This window comes from Ananas comosus, linkage group 1 (assembly GCF_001540865.1).
Source record: "Ananas comosus cultivar F153 linkage group 1, ASM154086v1, whole genome shotgun sequence".
NCBI classification, from domain to species: domain Eukaryota; kingdom Viridiplantae; phylum Streptophyta; class Magnoliopsida; order Poales; family Bromeliaceae; genus Ananas; species Ananas comosus.
The window spans coordinates 3,553,449-3,568,067 of record NC_033621.1 but is presented as its reverse complement, the minus strand read 5'-3'; the positions used below and the strand labels follow the sequence as shown (position 1 = coordinate 3,568,067).

General features: G+C 37.1%; 2 protein-coding genes across 5 annotated transcripts; one reads left to right on the top strand and one right to left on the bottom strand.

Annotated features, from left to right (window-relative positions):
• LOC109728481 (pentatricopeptide repeat-containing protein At2g22410, mitochondrial) lies at positions 1,018-4,454 on the top strand. 3 transcript variants are annotated; one of them, XM_020259059.1, is made up of 4 exons: positions 1,018-3,193; positions 3,294-3,333; positions 3,413-3,495; positions 3,856-4,454. In XM_020259059.1, the coding sequence occupies exon 1, from the start codon at positions 1,029-1,031 to the stop codon at positions 3,048-3,050; it is 2,022 nt and encodes a 673-aa protein (XP_020114648.1). In that variant the 5' UTR covers positions 1,018-1,028; the 3' UTR covers positions 3,051-3,193; positions 3,294-3,333; positions 3,413-3,495; positions 3,856-4,454. The 3 variants fall into 3 exon arrangements, with proteins under 3 accessions (XP_020114648.1, XP_020114575.1, XP_020114514.1); XM_020258986.1 differs by having other exon boundaries at positions 3,294-3,495; positions 3,856-3,935; positions 4,043-4,454; XM_020258925.1 differs by having other exon boundaries at positions 3,294-3,495.
• LOC109712046 (putative MO25-like protein At5g47540) lies at positions 4,951-14,308 on the bottom strand. 2 transcript variants are annotated; one of them, XM_020235476.1, is made up of 11 exons: positions 13,863-14,296; positions 12,584-12,745; positions 12,189-12,307; positions 11,308-11,382; positions 10,601-10,694; positions 9,061-9,120; positions 8,017-8,085; positions 7,619-7,717; positions 5,683-5,727; positions 5,485-5,587; positions 4,951-5,211 (listed from the first exon to the last, which is right to left on the bottom strand). In XM_020235476.1, exons 1-11 carry the CDS (start codon positions 13,980-13,982, stop codon positions 5,153-5,155), a joined length of 1,005 nt encoding a protein of 334 aa, XP_020091065.1. In that variant the 5' UTR covers positions 13,983-14,296; the 3' UTR covers positions 4,951-5,152. The 2 variants fall into 2 exon arrangements, with proteins under 2 accessions (XP_020091065.1, XP_020091072.1); XM_020235483.1 differs by lacking the exons at positions 4,951-5,211; positions 5,485-5,587; positions 5,683-5,727 and adding an exon at positions 5,734-6,123 and having other exon boundaries at positions 13,863-14,308.

The following is a 14,619-nucleotide window of genomic DNA, read 5'->3' as shown; positions in this document are numbered from 1 at the left end:
AAATATATAATTTGTTAAATAATTTTATCAAAATTTTATTTAACTAAATAATCCTATTCCAAGAAACAATTCTTGGCTCCTTTTGTTTTAAAGCTCTACGAGAATATATGCAGTTAAAACTGCTGTATAATTAGTACCTTGTATTAAAGAGAGGGATCTATTCTACTATTTAATAAAAGAAAAAACTTCAAATACAACCTATGTGGTTTCACACGTTCTCACTTTAGCATCCTGTGATTTAAAGTGTATCAATTTAGTGCTATGTGGTTTTATTTTTATCTTTTTATTATCGATTCCATTAATTTTTTTCTTTAAATCAGTAACAAAGTTAAAATTAAAAAGTACTAAAGTGAATATTTGATAAATCTAGATAGGATATCTGAAGTTTTTTTGCATATAATTTAATAAAATATTAATGGAAAAGCTGCCGAAAAGATAAAAATAAAATTACAGGACACTAACTTGATATACTTTAAATCAGAGGGTACTAAAGTGAGAAAGTGCGAAACCACGGGGGTGGTATTTAAAGTTTACCAAATCGAAATCCTTTTGTAAAAATATATAAATGTTCAGGGATCTTTAAACATATTTTCCTTAAAATTTTGGGAAAACTTCAAAAAACCCCCTGTGGTTTCGCAGTTTCTCACTTTAGTACCCTGTGATTTAAACTGTATCAACTTGCCGCCCTGTGGTTTCGTTTTTCTCTTTTTATTATCAATTTCATTGTTTTTTTTTCTTAAATCAATAACAAAGTTAAAATTAAAGGGTACTAAAGTGAATATTTGATAAATCTAGATGAGCATCTGAAGTTTTTTTATATATAATTTAATAAAATATTAACGAAAAAGCTATCAAAAAGATAAAAACGAAATCACAAGGGAATAAATTGATACACTTAAAATTACAGAGTACTAAAATGAGAAAGCACGAAACCACATGGGGGTTTTTTGAAGTTTTCTCTAAAATTTTACAATATTTCCCGCGTAATCAACTAATGAGAGAACGGGGACTCTCTCTCTCTCTTCTTGATGCTTCCTCTTCTTCTCCGCCTCTCCCGACTCCGACGACCCATTCCTCCATTCCTCCTAAACCCCGCAACATCCCTTCTCCACACTCGTCTCCCTCCTCCTCCTCCTCCTCCTCCTCCTCCCCCCAAACCCTACACCCCCCTCTCCTCCTCCTCCTCCCATCCCCTCCTCTCCCTCTTGGACAGAACATGCTCCGCCCTGCACCATCTCAAGCAAATCCACTCCCAAATGATCCTCTCCGGCCTCATCACAAACGGGTTCTTCGCCAGCCGCTTGATCTCCTCCTGCGCCCTCTCGAGTTCGCCGAATTTGCGCTACGCGAGACGGATCCTACTCAATCTCGAAAACCCTAGTGTGTTCTCGTGGAATGCTCTGATCCGGGGCTACTCCGATAGCGGCGACCCGAAGGAGTCGGCGTCGCTGTATCGGTTGATGCTTCGATCGAGTGCTCGGCCGGATAAGCACACGTTTCCGTTCTTGCTCAAGGCCTGCGCCCGATCGGGCGACGGCCGGTGTGGGATCGGGCTGTTCGGGCATACGGTGCGGTTGGGGTTGTGCGGAGATATTTATGTTGTTAATGCGTTGATTCATGTGTTTGCGATGTGCGGTGGATTGGAGGGTGCACGTAAGCTGTTCGATGAAAGTTGTGTGAGAGATTTGGTCTCGTGGAATACGATGCTCAATGCTTATGTTCACACTGGGCGTCCAAAGGATGCGTTGGAGCTCTTTCGAGAGATGGAGGATGGAAAGGTTAAGTCGGACGCGGTCACGATGATTGGAGTGGTTTCGTGCTGCACCCAGTTACGGGATTTAGTACTTGGAAGAAAATTCCATCATTTAATTGAAGATAATGAGATAGAGTTTACAGTTCCTCTGACTAATGCTCTTATGGATATGTACGTTAAATGTGGCTCTTTAGAGCCGGCAGAGTTGTTGTTTAAAGGTTTGACTAAGAGGACGGTGGTGTCATGGACTACAATGATTGTGGGATATGCAAAATTCGCCCTTTTGGATGATGCACGAAAGGTTTTCGATGAAATGCCGGAGAGAGATATTGTCCCGTGGAATGCCTTGCTTGCTGGTTATGTCCAATGGAAGCGAGATAAGGAGGCCATAGCCCTTTTCCATGAGATGCAAGCATCCAATGTGAAGCCCAATGAGGTCACCATGGTTAGCCTTTTGTCGGCGTGCTCCCAACTTGGAGCTCTAGATATGGGGATATGGGTTCATCGCTACATCAAGAGATGTGGCTTTTCCTTGAACGTCACGCTTGGGACTGCTTTAGTGGACATGTACGCAAAGTGTGGGAACATCGAGAAGTCACTTCACGTGTTTAGAGAGATTCCTGAGAGGAATGCTCTCACTTGGACAGCTATAATATGTGGCTTGTCCAGCCATGGACGTGCCGAGGATGCGATAAAGCATTTCTTGAAGATGATAGAAATTAGATTGCAGCCTGATGAGGTTACCTTTATAGGGGTATTATCAGCATGTTGCCATGCTGGTTTGGTTATAGAGGGTCGAGAGTTCTTCGACCAAATGAGCACAAAATACAGACTTGACCGAAGGCTAAAACACTATTCGTGCATGGTCGACCTTTTAGGTCGAGCAGGACACTTAGACGAGGCAGAAGAGCTAGTGAGAACAATGCCTATGAAGCCTGATGCAGTTGTTTGGGGTGCTTTGTTCTTTGCTTGTAGAATGCATGGTAATGTTTCTATGGGAGAATGGGCTGCTCAAAAGCTATTGGAGTTGGACCCAAATGATAGCGGAATCTATGTGTTGTTGGCTAACCTTTATGTGGAAGCGGACATGAGGAAGGAGGCTGATAAGGTGAGGGTTTTGATGCGGAACATGGGAGTAGAGAAAACTCCAGGGAGTAGTTCAATCGAGGTTAACGGTATGGTCCATGAATTCATTGTAAGGGACAAGTCGCATCTGCAAAGCAACCTCATCTATGATTGTTTGAAGCAACTGAGAAGGCAAATGGTGCAAGCTGAAAGTATTGTTAACGCCTGTTAGATTGATGATACAAGATGCATTTTTCACCTTAGAAAAGATAGCAATCAAAGTCCAATGTTGCAGGAATCAGCATCTGATAGGGCACATATTGTGTGCCAAGACACTTTGGGACTTGCTACTCAAATGGAAATGCAACATGTTAGGTATGATTCAATCCTAGCTCTTTTTTCGATACTATGTATTTATCGCTAGCATGCTATCTTACTTTGTCTCATCTTTTTATTCTTCTCTTCCTTTTTATAGTGATTAGGAGAAAGTTCTTTGTTCAGCAGTCAAGTTGAAGGTACGTATTTGTAAACAATTATTCATAATTTGCCTTTGACAGTAATGAGAACAAAATTCGCAAATGAGATTATTTACAGCAAAGTGTGAGCAATTTTCTCGAGGAGCTCCTAATGACATGTTGGAATCATGTGGCACATTTTTTGCTGAATTTGATAACCATGTGAGTATTATTTGCATGCTTTATCAAATTTCTATCTTTATTTAATTAGTCTCTTCACACACACATAGAAGCTGTGCATTTCTGTTTATGCTCATCTGTACATGTGTTGGGTACTTATGATTTGAAAACTAGCTTAGATGATAAAACAAAATTTGATCTAGAACTTCCTTGGAAAACAACGACAAGTTAGTTGCTTGTAACGTTTCCTACTTTTAGTTGAGCGAGCTATAAAATCAGTAATTTCTGATATGTAGTCAACTATCAGTCCGAGGGCGATGTGGCAGATGGCGTGTTTACGGAGTTCTGTTTACTCTTCAGCATTCTTTATTAATATGTCGATAAAGATCAATTGTTCTACAGGCTGGCGCTCTCCTTCAAAGTCTATACTGATGGCACTGTCCTACACATAGGAAGGCAGCTCAAGTTAGGCCTCATCCAAGGTCAGTATCCTTCGCCTGCAAATTACTGTGCCGTTGACTCTTCGATGTAATAGCAGTAATTCACTTGGAAATCTCGGTGCCTTGAATTTCATGCATGAATCAATCAGTGCCGTTGTATCATGTGTTTCAAACTATCTATATATCAACAACCTATAAAGGCAGCAATTTGGAAAACTCTGTACATAGAAGAACTCAAGGGAAAATGCCGAACGATTTGTTCAGACTGGGTTTGATATCTCCCGGTAACCTTATTACTAGTTCGATTTGCTCGCGTGGGTTCAGGTTGAAGTTAATTTGTAGCCTAATTAGAGGTGAGGCAATTTCTTGTATTTTTGGGATCTTTATATTGCCGGTTTTTCTAGAAACAGATGGTCAGTCGAGGATTTTAGGAGGCAATTCAATTTAGAAAAGAGTCAAATTTGTATGATCTTTTTCTCGTGTATAAATCAGTAGCTTTTAATGCTTGAACCAGTTGTAATATTACCTGTGGCTTTTGTATGATTGCCATTTTCTTTATCACTAGCTTTTTTTTGTATATAATTGTGAACTTCTGGAGCTTCGGTCTAAAACTACTGGTTTGAAACTTTGAATAGCATATCTAGAGCTTCTGTCTAAAACTTTTTAATTGTTTTGATTGAATTGTTTTTTAAATTAAATTGGAAAGTTATTAAAACCAATGGCTCCGTTAGCTGTCACTTCCTATACTCAGCAAAACTTACAGTTCTTCAGTTAATTAGAAGAGGATTCAAAATAGTTAAATTTACCACAATCACAGTTAAAATTCAACAAATTTCTCAATTTAATAACGAATCAAAATTTCAAGAAATATGTTTCAAAATAGGTATCCCTGTACATTTCCACTTTAAAACTTCTGCTAACAGCTTGCTGAAAATAATTGCCAATGCTTTATACACAAGAAAATTTAGCTCTGGTTCAATTTGAAGTTATTGTGTCAACGACTTGCAATGACAAATAGATCTGAACTACCCATGAACTAATCAGAAGCAGAGGGGCCTCAGGAACATGAGAACAACACATATTAGAGTAACATGAAATAATTTTATTACAACAACATGATCAAACAGATCATATACTGTGAGCTGGTACCATACAATACATACACTGTGCAACATGCAGGGACCATCGTTCACTATTAATTCAGACTTTCCTTCTACATCTGGGATTACATCATAAGACATAAGAGCAAATCTGCCATCTTAGAGTGCGGATATTTCTTTCATAACTTGCTCTTTGTCCGCTTCAAACTGTTCATCCTCTGGAGAAAATTCAGGTTATAGTGTCATTAGTTTTGCTCAAGAGAAAAAAAGAAAAAGAAAAAGTCAATTATGACTAATTATTTAGATATCTCACATGCAGCACAATCAGAACATAGAAGATAGAAGCAAAGTTGTAAAAGTCATAGATATCAATCACGCAGTTGCTGAAGCGAACTTCAACCGATAAAAGTGCAGGAATTAGATAAATGTGGAAAGAATTCATTGCAAACGTTCCAGGTAAGGTGTAGAAAAAGAGATCACATAAGAATTACCTTTGTCTGTCTTGAAATCGGCGAGAAACCGAAGGAGCTTGTTTCTATTTGCCACAAATATGGTTACAATCTCGGGTGGTTTATTTCTGTTAGCAGCAAACAACTGAAATTCGAAACAAACATTTCGAGTCATGAATTGGACATCTAAAAAAGAATGATCTATTGAAGGTAGAACAAGCCGAGCCATCTGAATTGTACCTTGAATACGTGGAATGCCTCTATCTGGATGTTCTTACTTTTGTCCTGCAAGTGGGGAAACAATGAAAAATACTGACTAAGCCACATCACCAACATGCTATCTACACCTTGTAATTGTGAGAATCATGTTAACACCAACTTATAATTTGTTCGAACTATCTAAAGCTTCAATCAACAGAAATCAATATTAAAAGCTATAGGACAATCGCTCGTATATGAGGAAAAGACATAGGCATGCTGATACTTAGTAGAAGCCTTGATAGTGTTAAACCTCCCTTTGTGATGGGAGAAGGTCCTCTGTAAAAAGAGAGAAGGAAGTTGTCCATTTCAACTTTTGCGGCTGTAAGTGTCACGCCTCGGATCACAGCGGAATCTTCCGGGTGAGCTAACAGACCCATCGTATGTACGAGAACGTCCTCCGCACATACGACGCGTACCAACCTGTCTCAAACACGAATACAGGAGTGTATAAAAATAAGCATGCATAAGAGTACGACCGTCTATATTTATTTTGGGTTGTATGGATTAGTGGTTGTTGTAGATGTTCATACACTCTGATACATGCTTATTTTATACATACTCATGTATTTGTGTTTGAGACAGATTGGTTGTGGACGCTTTGTATGTGCAAGGTGCATCCTCGTACATACGGTGGATTTGTTAGGCACCCAGGGGCTTCCGTTGTGACTTGAGGCTTGATGAATTAAGTTGATATTAGAGCCTAGGAATATATTAGGTGGATTTAGGAAACCCTAGGCTATGGATAGATTCTTAGGATATAAGACGTGAGAGACGTGATTTGTAACGAAAATCCGCAGATTGGGTTATGTGAACTCTTTAAGAGTGGACTGAAGAGTGATCGAAGGAGATGTGCCTTTTTCTTTTGAATAACTATGTTGGCTACAGACAACAAATTGTCGCAGGAGAAAAGAAATGTCCCTCTAGATTTTCGCTTGATTGGGTACACATGCGTGATTTAGTGTGACTGCCGTTTAGTAATTCTCACATCCTCTTTTGTTGTTTTTCTTTTCAGAGTCCTCAGTACCATCATTTGATCGAGATAAGAAAATTGCGGGCTAGATAGCATCCCATACCTAGACACTTGTGAGCTAGAGGACCACCGGGAGAAATTTTATATATAGCAGATTGTACATTTATCTTTGGGCTGGCATTTGTATATTTATTTTGGGTTGTTTGGATGAGCGGTTGTTGCATGTATAGTGTTTGCTGTATTTATATAGATGTTCATAGACTATGATATATGTTTATTTTATGCACTCCTGTATTTGTGTTTGAGATAGGTTGGTTGTGGATGCTTCGTATGTGCGGGATGCGCTCTCGTACATACGACGGGTATGTTAGCGTACCCGGGGACCCCGTTGTGACTCGGGATAATTTTGCCCCATCACGCCATTTCCATTTCAAGGAAAAAAAACTCCTTTTCAGATTATTATACATCAAGTGACATGAGGGAAAGCACAAGGCAAAACAGAATTAAGGAAAATTTAGAAAGTGAAATCTGCCCCTTCGAGCCTTTATGGGGGTATCCTCTGAACAGTGGGGCATTAGAACTGCTTATCCATAATGGATTTTAGCTTAGCATGAGGACGAGGTGGTGGTCACAGTACACAACCTTTTTCTGCTTAAAGCTTTAGCTAGAAACCATAGGTTGGTTGCTGATAGATACAAACATCATTTTTCTAATCAATGATTTTGCTTAATTATGTCTCATATTAGAAGTCAATATATAGTCAATGAAAAAATTGTAATGTCTAATGTAATGTCTAAATCCTCAACAGAATATAATGCACAAAGTTAGAAGTAGTAAAAATGAGCTGGCCTACGTTTTTGAGCTATTCATCATTTTAAGGAACAAGCAACAAATAGAAATAAAACATGTAAAACATATCTTTTTAGATAATCAAGGTTCACATACCCTGAGAAGATCCATCAGCATCATAAGATTGTCCTTTGAACTGACATATCGTATCATAACTGCAGAATTTGTTCTATCAAGAAGCATGTCTCCCAAAAGCTGAAACAAAAAAAATACAGAACTTCAATAAAGATGTTGGCCAGAAATGATCAGGGTTAACTACAACAACAACAAACCAACAAACCAAACCCTTAAAAATGTCCTACTGCACGTATGGTTATAAGTGTGATAAGGGCAATGTAATTACAAGATAAATGGACCTCCAAAGGAAACAGAAAGAAGATAAGGGCAATAGTGATTAGACAAGAATTTCGCAATGAATCTACTTCTGCTTAATCTACATCATTTCTCATTCTTTGTAGGAAAAGAAACAAAACCCATTGCAAAGCAATTAATACCTTGATGGCTTGCCTTTTTGTTATGTAGTTGCTAGAGGCCAACAGCCTTGAATTGAATTCTGCAAAAAACTGGAACAACGAGAAAAAGTTGCAGGAACAACCATAGGATAGTTATTAAATCTGTGAAATTTATAGCATGACAGCAACACTACAGAAAATTACAGAGAAAAACAAAAATATGAAAGTAAAAACAATAAAAGCTTCTTAGATTAGAGGTCGTAAGTCAAATTTCTAGATGATTACCATGTTTAGAACTAATGTCCTTATACCATAGACTAACCTGGAGCTGGTAACATGAAGTCAAAACTTACCGAAAAGCATGATGAACATAAAACAAGCATAAATGCCAATGCTGATCAGTGGCCAAGTACTAAATTTGGTGAGCTAGCATCTCAAGCAGAACCATTTAACTATACAGACAATTACATGTACATATTGATATTTATACACCTATAACATGTACTTACCAGGCATTTATGGGCATTAAATTAACTATATCTCTAGCACAAACTGTGAGAACTTCAACAACATGTTAACATCCTTCCTCAAAGTCCAGAGATGTGTTTCATTAGTATTGTTCTACAGTCTTTAAGACGTGTTCCTTACTGGGATGCAATAATTTATGATACAGATACTCGTTTGATGCATGTTTGATTCGTGTCACATTTTTCAAACTTGATAATAGATTTAAAAACAAAAACCAAATTATTCATTTTAATGATTGTTCAGACAATTCCTCTGGAAAGCCACAACTCAAAAAAAGTTCCACTATACATGCTTACACAAATTATACACATAAACCTGCAAATTATCACCATATGGAGTATTCAGCACGTAGAAAACTAAATTGAACCATCAGAAAGTTATAGTTATGAGGCTCTAGATAGTCAAATGTTTCAAGATACGAGAACCAAAAACAAGAGTAAAGATATCTTGTCAAAATGATCCACCAAGACAGCCCAATGTGAACAACTAATTTTACAATACAAAAGTAACATATTTAAGTCAAGTGAAGTTTTTGAGTTAAAAGGAATGGTCACTCACCCAGTCATAATTTTTAGAAAGGAACTCCGCAACAGTTGATTTGTGCCTTGTCAAAAGCTCCTGCAGGACAGTAACACAACTTTTACAACTAACTAAAATTGGGCAAAGACATGCGGATAAACTGAAACAAATCCAAGGATCATTTGTTGAGGAACACTATGCAAGGGATTTACATATGTATCATCCTCACAGCCTATGACCAACATTGGATGCATCATTTTTCACTATTTGATAACAATCTAATTTTCTAGACAATCAAGTTCCAAAACATTAAAGAGGCGTCAATAAATTAAAATTACCCAACACATATTTGGGATAAATTTATCCTGCTTCCAGGTGTTGCAAAACAGAAATCTAAATGCGATGAAAGAAAATTTTTCTTCACTTCAAAGAAAAGATATAATATGGTAAAGAATTAGTACATACCATATATATCCTACGCACATAAGTAACTTGGCCTAGTTATTCTGACCATAATGTAATAATGTAATGACAAAGTTTAGACAAAAAAAGGGCCAGATGACATTAAAAAATGTAATCTTGAAGGTCTATTTTCTGGTAGGACTTGAACTGCAATAAAAATGTGGCTCCAGTTTTACTTCCACCCACCCAAACTAGATACCTCTCATAGCAAAAAGCTTCCTCCATAGCATTTTACAATGACAGAATCAACATAAAGCCTAAAAGGAACATTACGACAAAATCAGTGATAGGTAGTAGCATACTTAGAAAATGAATCACCAATGGTTGAAATAAAGTAAAACTTGAATGCAAATCAGCAAAGAAAAAGGTTTGAATGTCCAGACATCGAAGTAATTTCTACTCTACATGCCAACGTAAAGCAGCCATGCAAGAATCTAGGGCACAACACAATATCGAAATTATTCCTACTACCTATTCAAAAGCCATAATTTTATCTCTCAATAATACAGGATAGGTTATTATAAATGCCAATTCACCCTAGACGCATGTAATGCATGAGAAACTATCACTTCTTTCTAATAGTGAAATTTGATCTCCGAGGTTAACTTTGTAGCACCACTAATCGAGGTGAAATTAAAGGAACAGAAAACCAGAACCTCCACCTCATCTAATGTCATAGGTACCTGTACTATTCTCTTACTCCATTACCAACCTGAAAAATAACTCTCTTTTAGGACTTGGGAGATCCCACAATACCATTTTCTCGGCAGGTTGCAGAAAGTAGTCGCTTGATATTGATTAGGGTCCAACTTTTCCCTTTCAATATCTCATAATATGAATGCAATGACGTACCCAGCACAAACACTGCCAAAAAATATCACAAACTGAACAGCGAATATTCTCTCACTTTTGCGAAGATTGCAAGCACAGTTTCCAGTTTACTGGAAGGTTTTTTTATATTAAAAAAAGAATACCACTAGAGCAAGCTAATTACACTGAAAGCCCAAATTTTCAGCACACAAAGAGAACTTATGAAAGATAAATCTGTTTCGCAAAAGAAATATATACAATCCAAAATGTGCAATTAAAGAAGCATATTGAAAAAGAATAGATCAACCTTAAATGTTGCAGAAGCATCCGATGCTATGTCGAAGTTTGGGAGCTCTATATAGTCAAAAAACTTCCTCATATTCTCAGATTCTAAAACGTATCTGCAAGAAAACAATCACAGAAATAAATACTGAACTTTTCAAACAAATGATTTTAGTAAAAAAATTTTTGATAACAGATTGTAATTCAAAAGCACCAAATGATATAAAAACTATTGAACAAAACAGACCCTGAAGCAGACAGATGCATTTAACAAAGGCATAAAGTGATGCATCTAAATCGTTGATGTAGCTTAAGAATACAAAAAATGCCAATATGATTATCTGGATTGTGATCAAGAACCTCAACTTAGCAACTGTATTAAACATCAGCAGTGAGCTATCGAATTCCAGGAAATAGATAAACTAAACTAGAAGCTAAACTTGAAAGGAGTTGATCTATTTTCAATCTCCAAAAAATTCCATCTCTCTAGTACTTCTTATACTTTATTAGTAACAAACAACAGGATTCCCAAATGTACAAAATACAGCAAAAGATGTTTAAAAAAAAGGATACGGAGAAATGAGATTGACCAAAAAAAAAAGAAGAAGAATGTTTCTTTTCGTATTTTGAATTTTGAATTTTCTTTTCATCTTCTAACATATGCAGTAATTAGCCATGGAAATTTTGAATACAAAGTTAATAAGATCCTATACTGAGATTCAACATAATTACCTTGCAATACTTTGATGTCGAATACACTCCCTCAACATAGCACCATAATGTAAAGCAATGTCCATGTTCTCATACCTGAAAGGTGATATATTAGCTTGCTTTATATAATACAGAATAAAAAATAGATAGCCAAGTTCAAAAATATTGTTCCAAAGGTCCTTACCATTCCAAGGTACAAGACCTTACAATAATGAGAGAACCCGATCTTTTATATAAATGCATGGGTGCATACATGCATGGATGCATGCATGATGTAGTCTCTGACCAAATTCCTTTACATATTTACTTTCACCAGCCTATTCTAAAATATTTCAGGTATCCGATTTCCAAAATGTACAGTGTTGTAATATCATAATTGTTTATCATAGATCAAGATGAGGATGTATCTATTATAGTGTAGTCACTAGTCAGTGACTCCTCTTGAAACAACTTAATTTGCCCAATTGTGAATTCAGATGTCTAGGAATATTGTATAATTAGTTAAACAAGTAACCTCTTTTGATGGGCTTAATTCTCAAACATTACATTAAAGACTATGAAAACATAGCTAGATAAGATTGTCAATCTCAAACATCTTAGGTCACTATCAGAATACCAATGATGCCCAAACCATGTGCAATAGGAAACTTAAAGCTTAACTTGAACCACTACCTAATGTTTTCTTATATTCACCATTAACAACAAAAGATCCAGTTTCCTCAAAGGTAACAGACAGGAAAAAGAAAAGGGGGAAGGAAAAACATAAATTGCAATACAAGATCTTTAAAGTGTCTACTGGAAGCATACTGTTAAAAGTGTAAGAAGTAAACTACTTGAAAGGTAGAAGCAGACTTCACAGGGGAATGAAAATGAAACTGTAAGTTTTGGAAAACATATCTCACCCAGAAACTAAAAGATCCAAAAGATCTTTATTTGCTTCCAAGTAGTCTGAAGCAATCAGCCGTGAATGGACTAGTTGCCTTTGTAGATTCGCCACAACTTGAGTCGCATCCTTCCGAGTCTGCAACAGTTCATGAGAAGCCATACATTAAACTAATTCAGAACGCTAAACGCATCTTAGTAGCTACCACAAACAGAAAAAAGATAGAATCACAAGGACTGTGTAGCTTATACTAGGAAATTATACTTGCAACTGCCAACAGAATAAATAACTTGATTCACTAGTTGCTCAATCCTCTTTTCACTTGAGAGACGATTTAGCCATCTTAATTTCAAGTCAATTATTCATGTTGGTTGAAATAAGTAATATCAATTTATATAATTAGTTCATACGAACCTCTAAATTTAATTTTGGAAGGCAGATAATTAATAGGCGTAGAGTATTATCTCTGAAAAACTCTTGGGTTAACTGTGCACAAGCTTCGGCCACTGGCTCTGATTCACTATTCCCATAAAGAATAGACTTCAACTCTCGTATGTTTTTGCTCAACTCAATCATCTGCAAAACAAAGGTCGAACATTAACTTAGACAACAAATCTGACCAGAAGATTAAAAGGAAAAAACAGAAAGGCCTAATTTTTTTTATTGTTCATCAGTTTGCTTCTATGGTGTTGCAATCAGGAAAAAAAAAAAATGAAAATCATATAAATCAAGCAGAAAATCAAATAATCAACTGGGAAAACCAGAAATGGGCTTGATGAAAAGAAAAATTCAGCACAAAGAAGGACAGACAAAAAATAAAAAAGTACTTCACTTAAAGCACATTACTACAAATGTTAAACCTTTGAAAGAAAATGAATGTATATTTTCCATGCCGTTCATTATTCTACATCAGTAAGCAAAAAATAAGATCAGCATGCCGATAACATTTAATTCTCAATTTTCCATTACCTTCCAATGATTCTCAAAATTTCTAATCTTGTGTCCATAAACTTTAGCATCTCACATACCTGGTATAAAAGGGAAGCTCAATGTTGCAGCACATATTCTCTAAATAAGTTAATTTACAAGAGCAATGCACTACTACCAGCAGAAATATTACAATTCCTTGTTTCCTTTTGTGCTACATTAGAAATGTTATATATTATTTAACCAAATACCCAGTCCTCAGGATTTAATTGTAATGTAAAAAGTTCTTCAAATCACCGCTACATAGCTAAGATCTGCTATGACGAAGTTTAGATGACCGTAAATGCTTTTCTGACGTAGCCAAAATAAAGAAAACCTGTGAAATGATCTCGATATTGGATCATGACACATACATTTCAAATTTAAACTCCCTAAAATTTGTGAAACAAGCAAATCACACAATGCATTCAATTTTAATAAAAAATAACCCTAATCAGATCCTTCAAAATTTCTTCATCACACAAGCCTTAAATCGAACACAACTATTACAATATAAATAATTGTAGCCCTAGAACGAACGCAAATCAACAAATAGGACCCAAAAAAAAAAAATCCAACCTGTGATCTTTTATCCTGCTTCGACAGCAAAATCCAAATCAAAACCAATTCTCAGCCAAATCAGCAAACATATCATCAAACAATTCCCAAAATCAAACGACACCCTAGTCAAATTAGGGAAAAGAACTACCAAATCGATCCAACGCACCTTCTCCTCGCGCTTGGCGTCGCGGGAGCTCCCTTGGAGATCGACGTAGATGAGGAGGTCCCTGGTTTGCCGCACGACATCGGCTGGAGTTCTCGGCTTCGACTTGAAGAGGCCCTTCATCTTCTCCCCGCGGGGCGAGGCCGCGTCCCCTCCCCCTCCCCCTCCCCCTCCTCCTCCTCCTCCTCCTCCTCGCGGGGCGGCGCGGGGCCTCCGGAGGCGGAGGCTGCAACACCGGAGCAAAGCTAGGGTTCGAACGCGGTCCGATCCGGCGTTAGGGCTTCGCTTAGGGTTTCGAGGGCTCCAAAGAGCTATGGCTCTCGCGACCTTCGCCGCCCCGTCGTCGTCGTCGTCGTCGTCCTCGTCCTCGCGAGGCGGAGTGGATCGATGCCCATTCACAGGAACGGCACGCTCCTCTATCCCTATGTGTTTATTTTTTAATTTATTTTCTTTTTCCATTTTCACTTTATGAAAAAAAACAAATAAATGTGTGGTTGGGGAATTTGGTTTTTTTTTAGAAATTATTTGGAAAATAATAAAAAAGATTAAAATCCGGAGATAATCTAAACTTAACTTCACATGCCATGTTTGGGTAACTCACAACTGGGGAGGGAGAAGTTTTATTTATGGGGTAGAACTGGTCCACCACGTCAGCTGTGGGTCGGTTCTTCATCTCTTCCACCGTTCTTTGTTCGTTTACAACTTAAGATTTTAATTTATAATAATATTTAACAAATGATACAATTGATGCATCTCGAAC

Excerpts from the sequence above, each read along its gene's own strand:
- LOC109728481 (XM_020259059.1), top strand. The coding sequence starts at position 1,029 with ATGCTTCCTCTTCTTCTCCGCCTCTCCCGACTCCGACGACCCATTCCT.
- LOC109712046 (XM_020235476.1), bottom strand. The coding sequence starts at position 13,982 with ATGAAGGGCCTCTTCAAGTCGAAGCCGAGAACTCCAGCCGATGTCGTG. Across the intron at positions 8,086-9,060 it reads TTTCTAAAAATTATGACTGG|TTTTTTGCAGAATTCAATTC; the intron begins GTGAGTGACCAT and ends TCGTTGTTCCAG. Across the intron at positions 5,588-5,682 it reads AGGCATTCCACGTATTCAAG|TTGTTTGCTGCTAACAGAAA; the intron begins GTACAATTCAGA and ends TTCGAATTTCAG.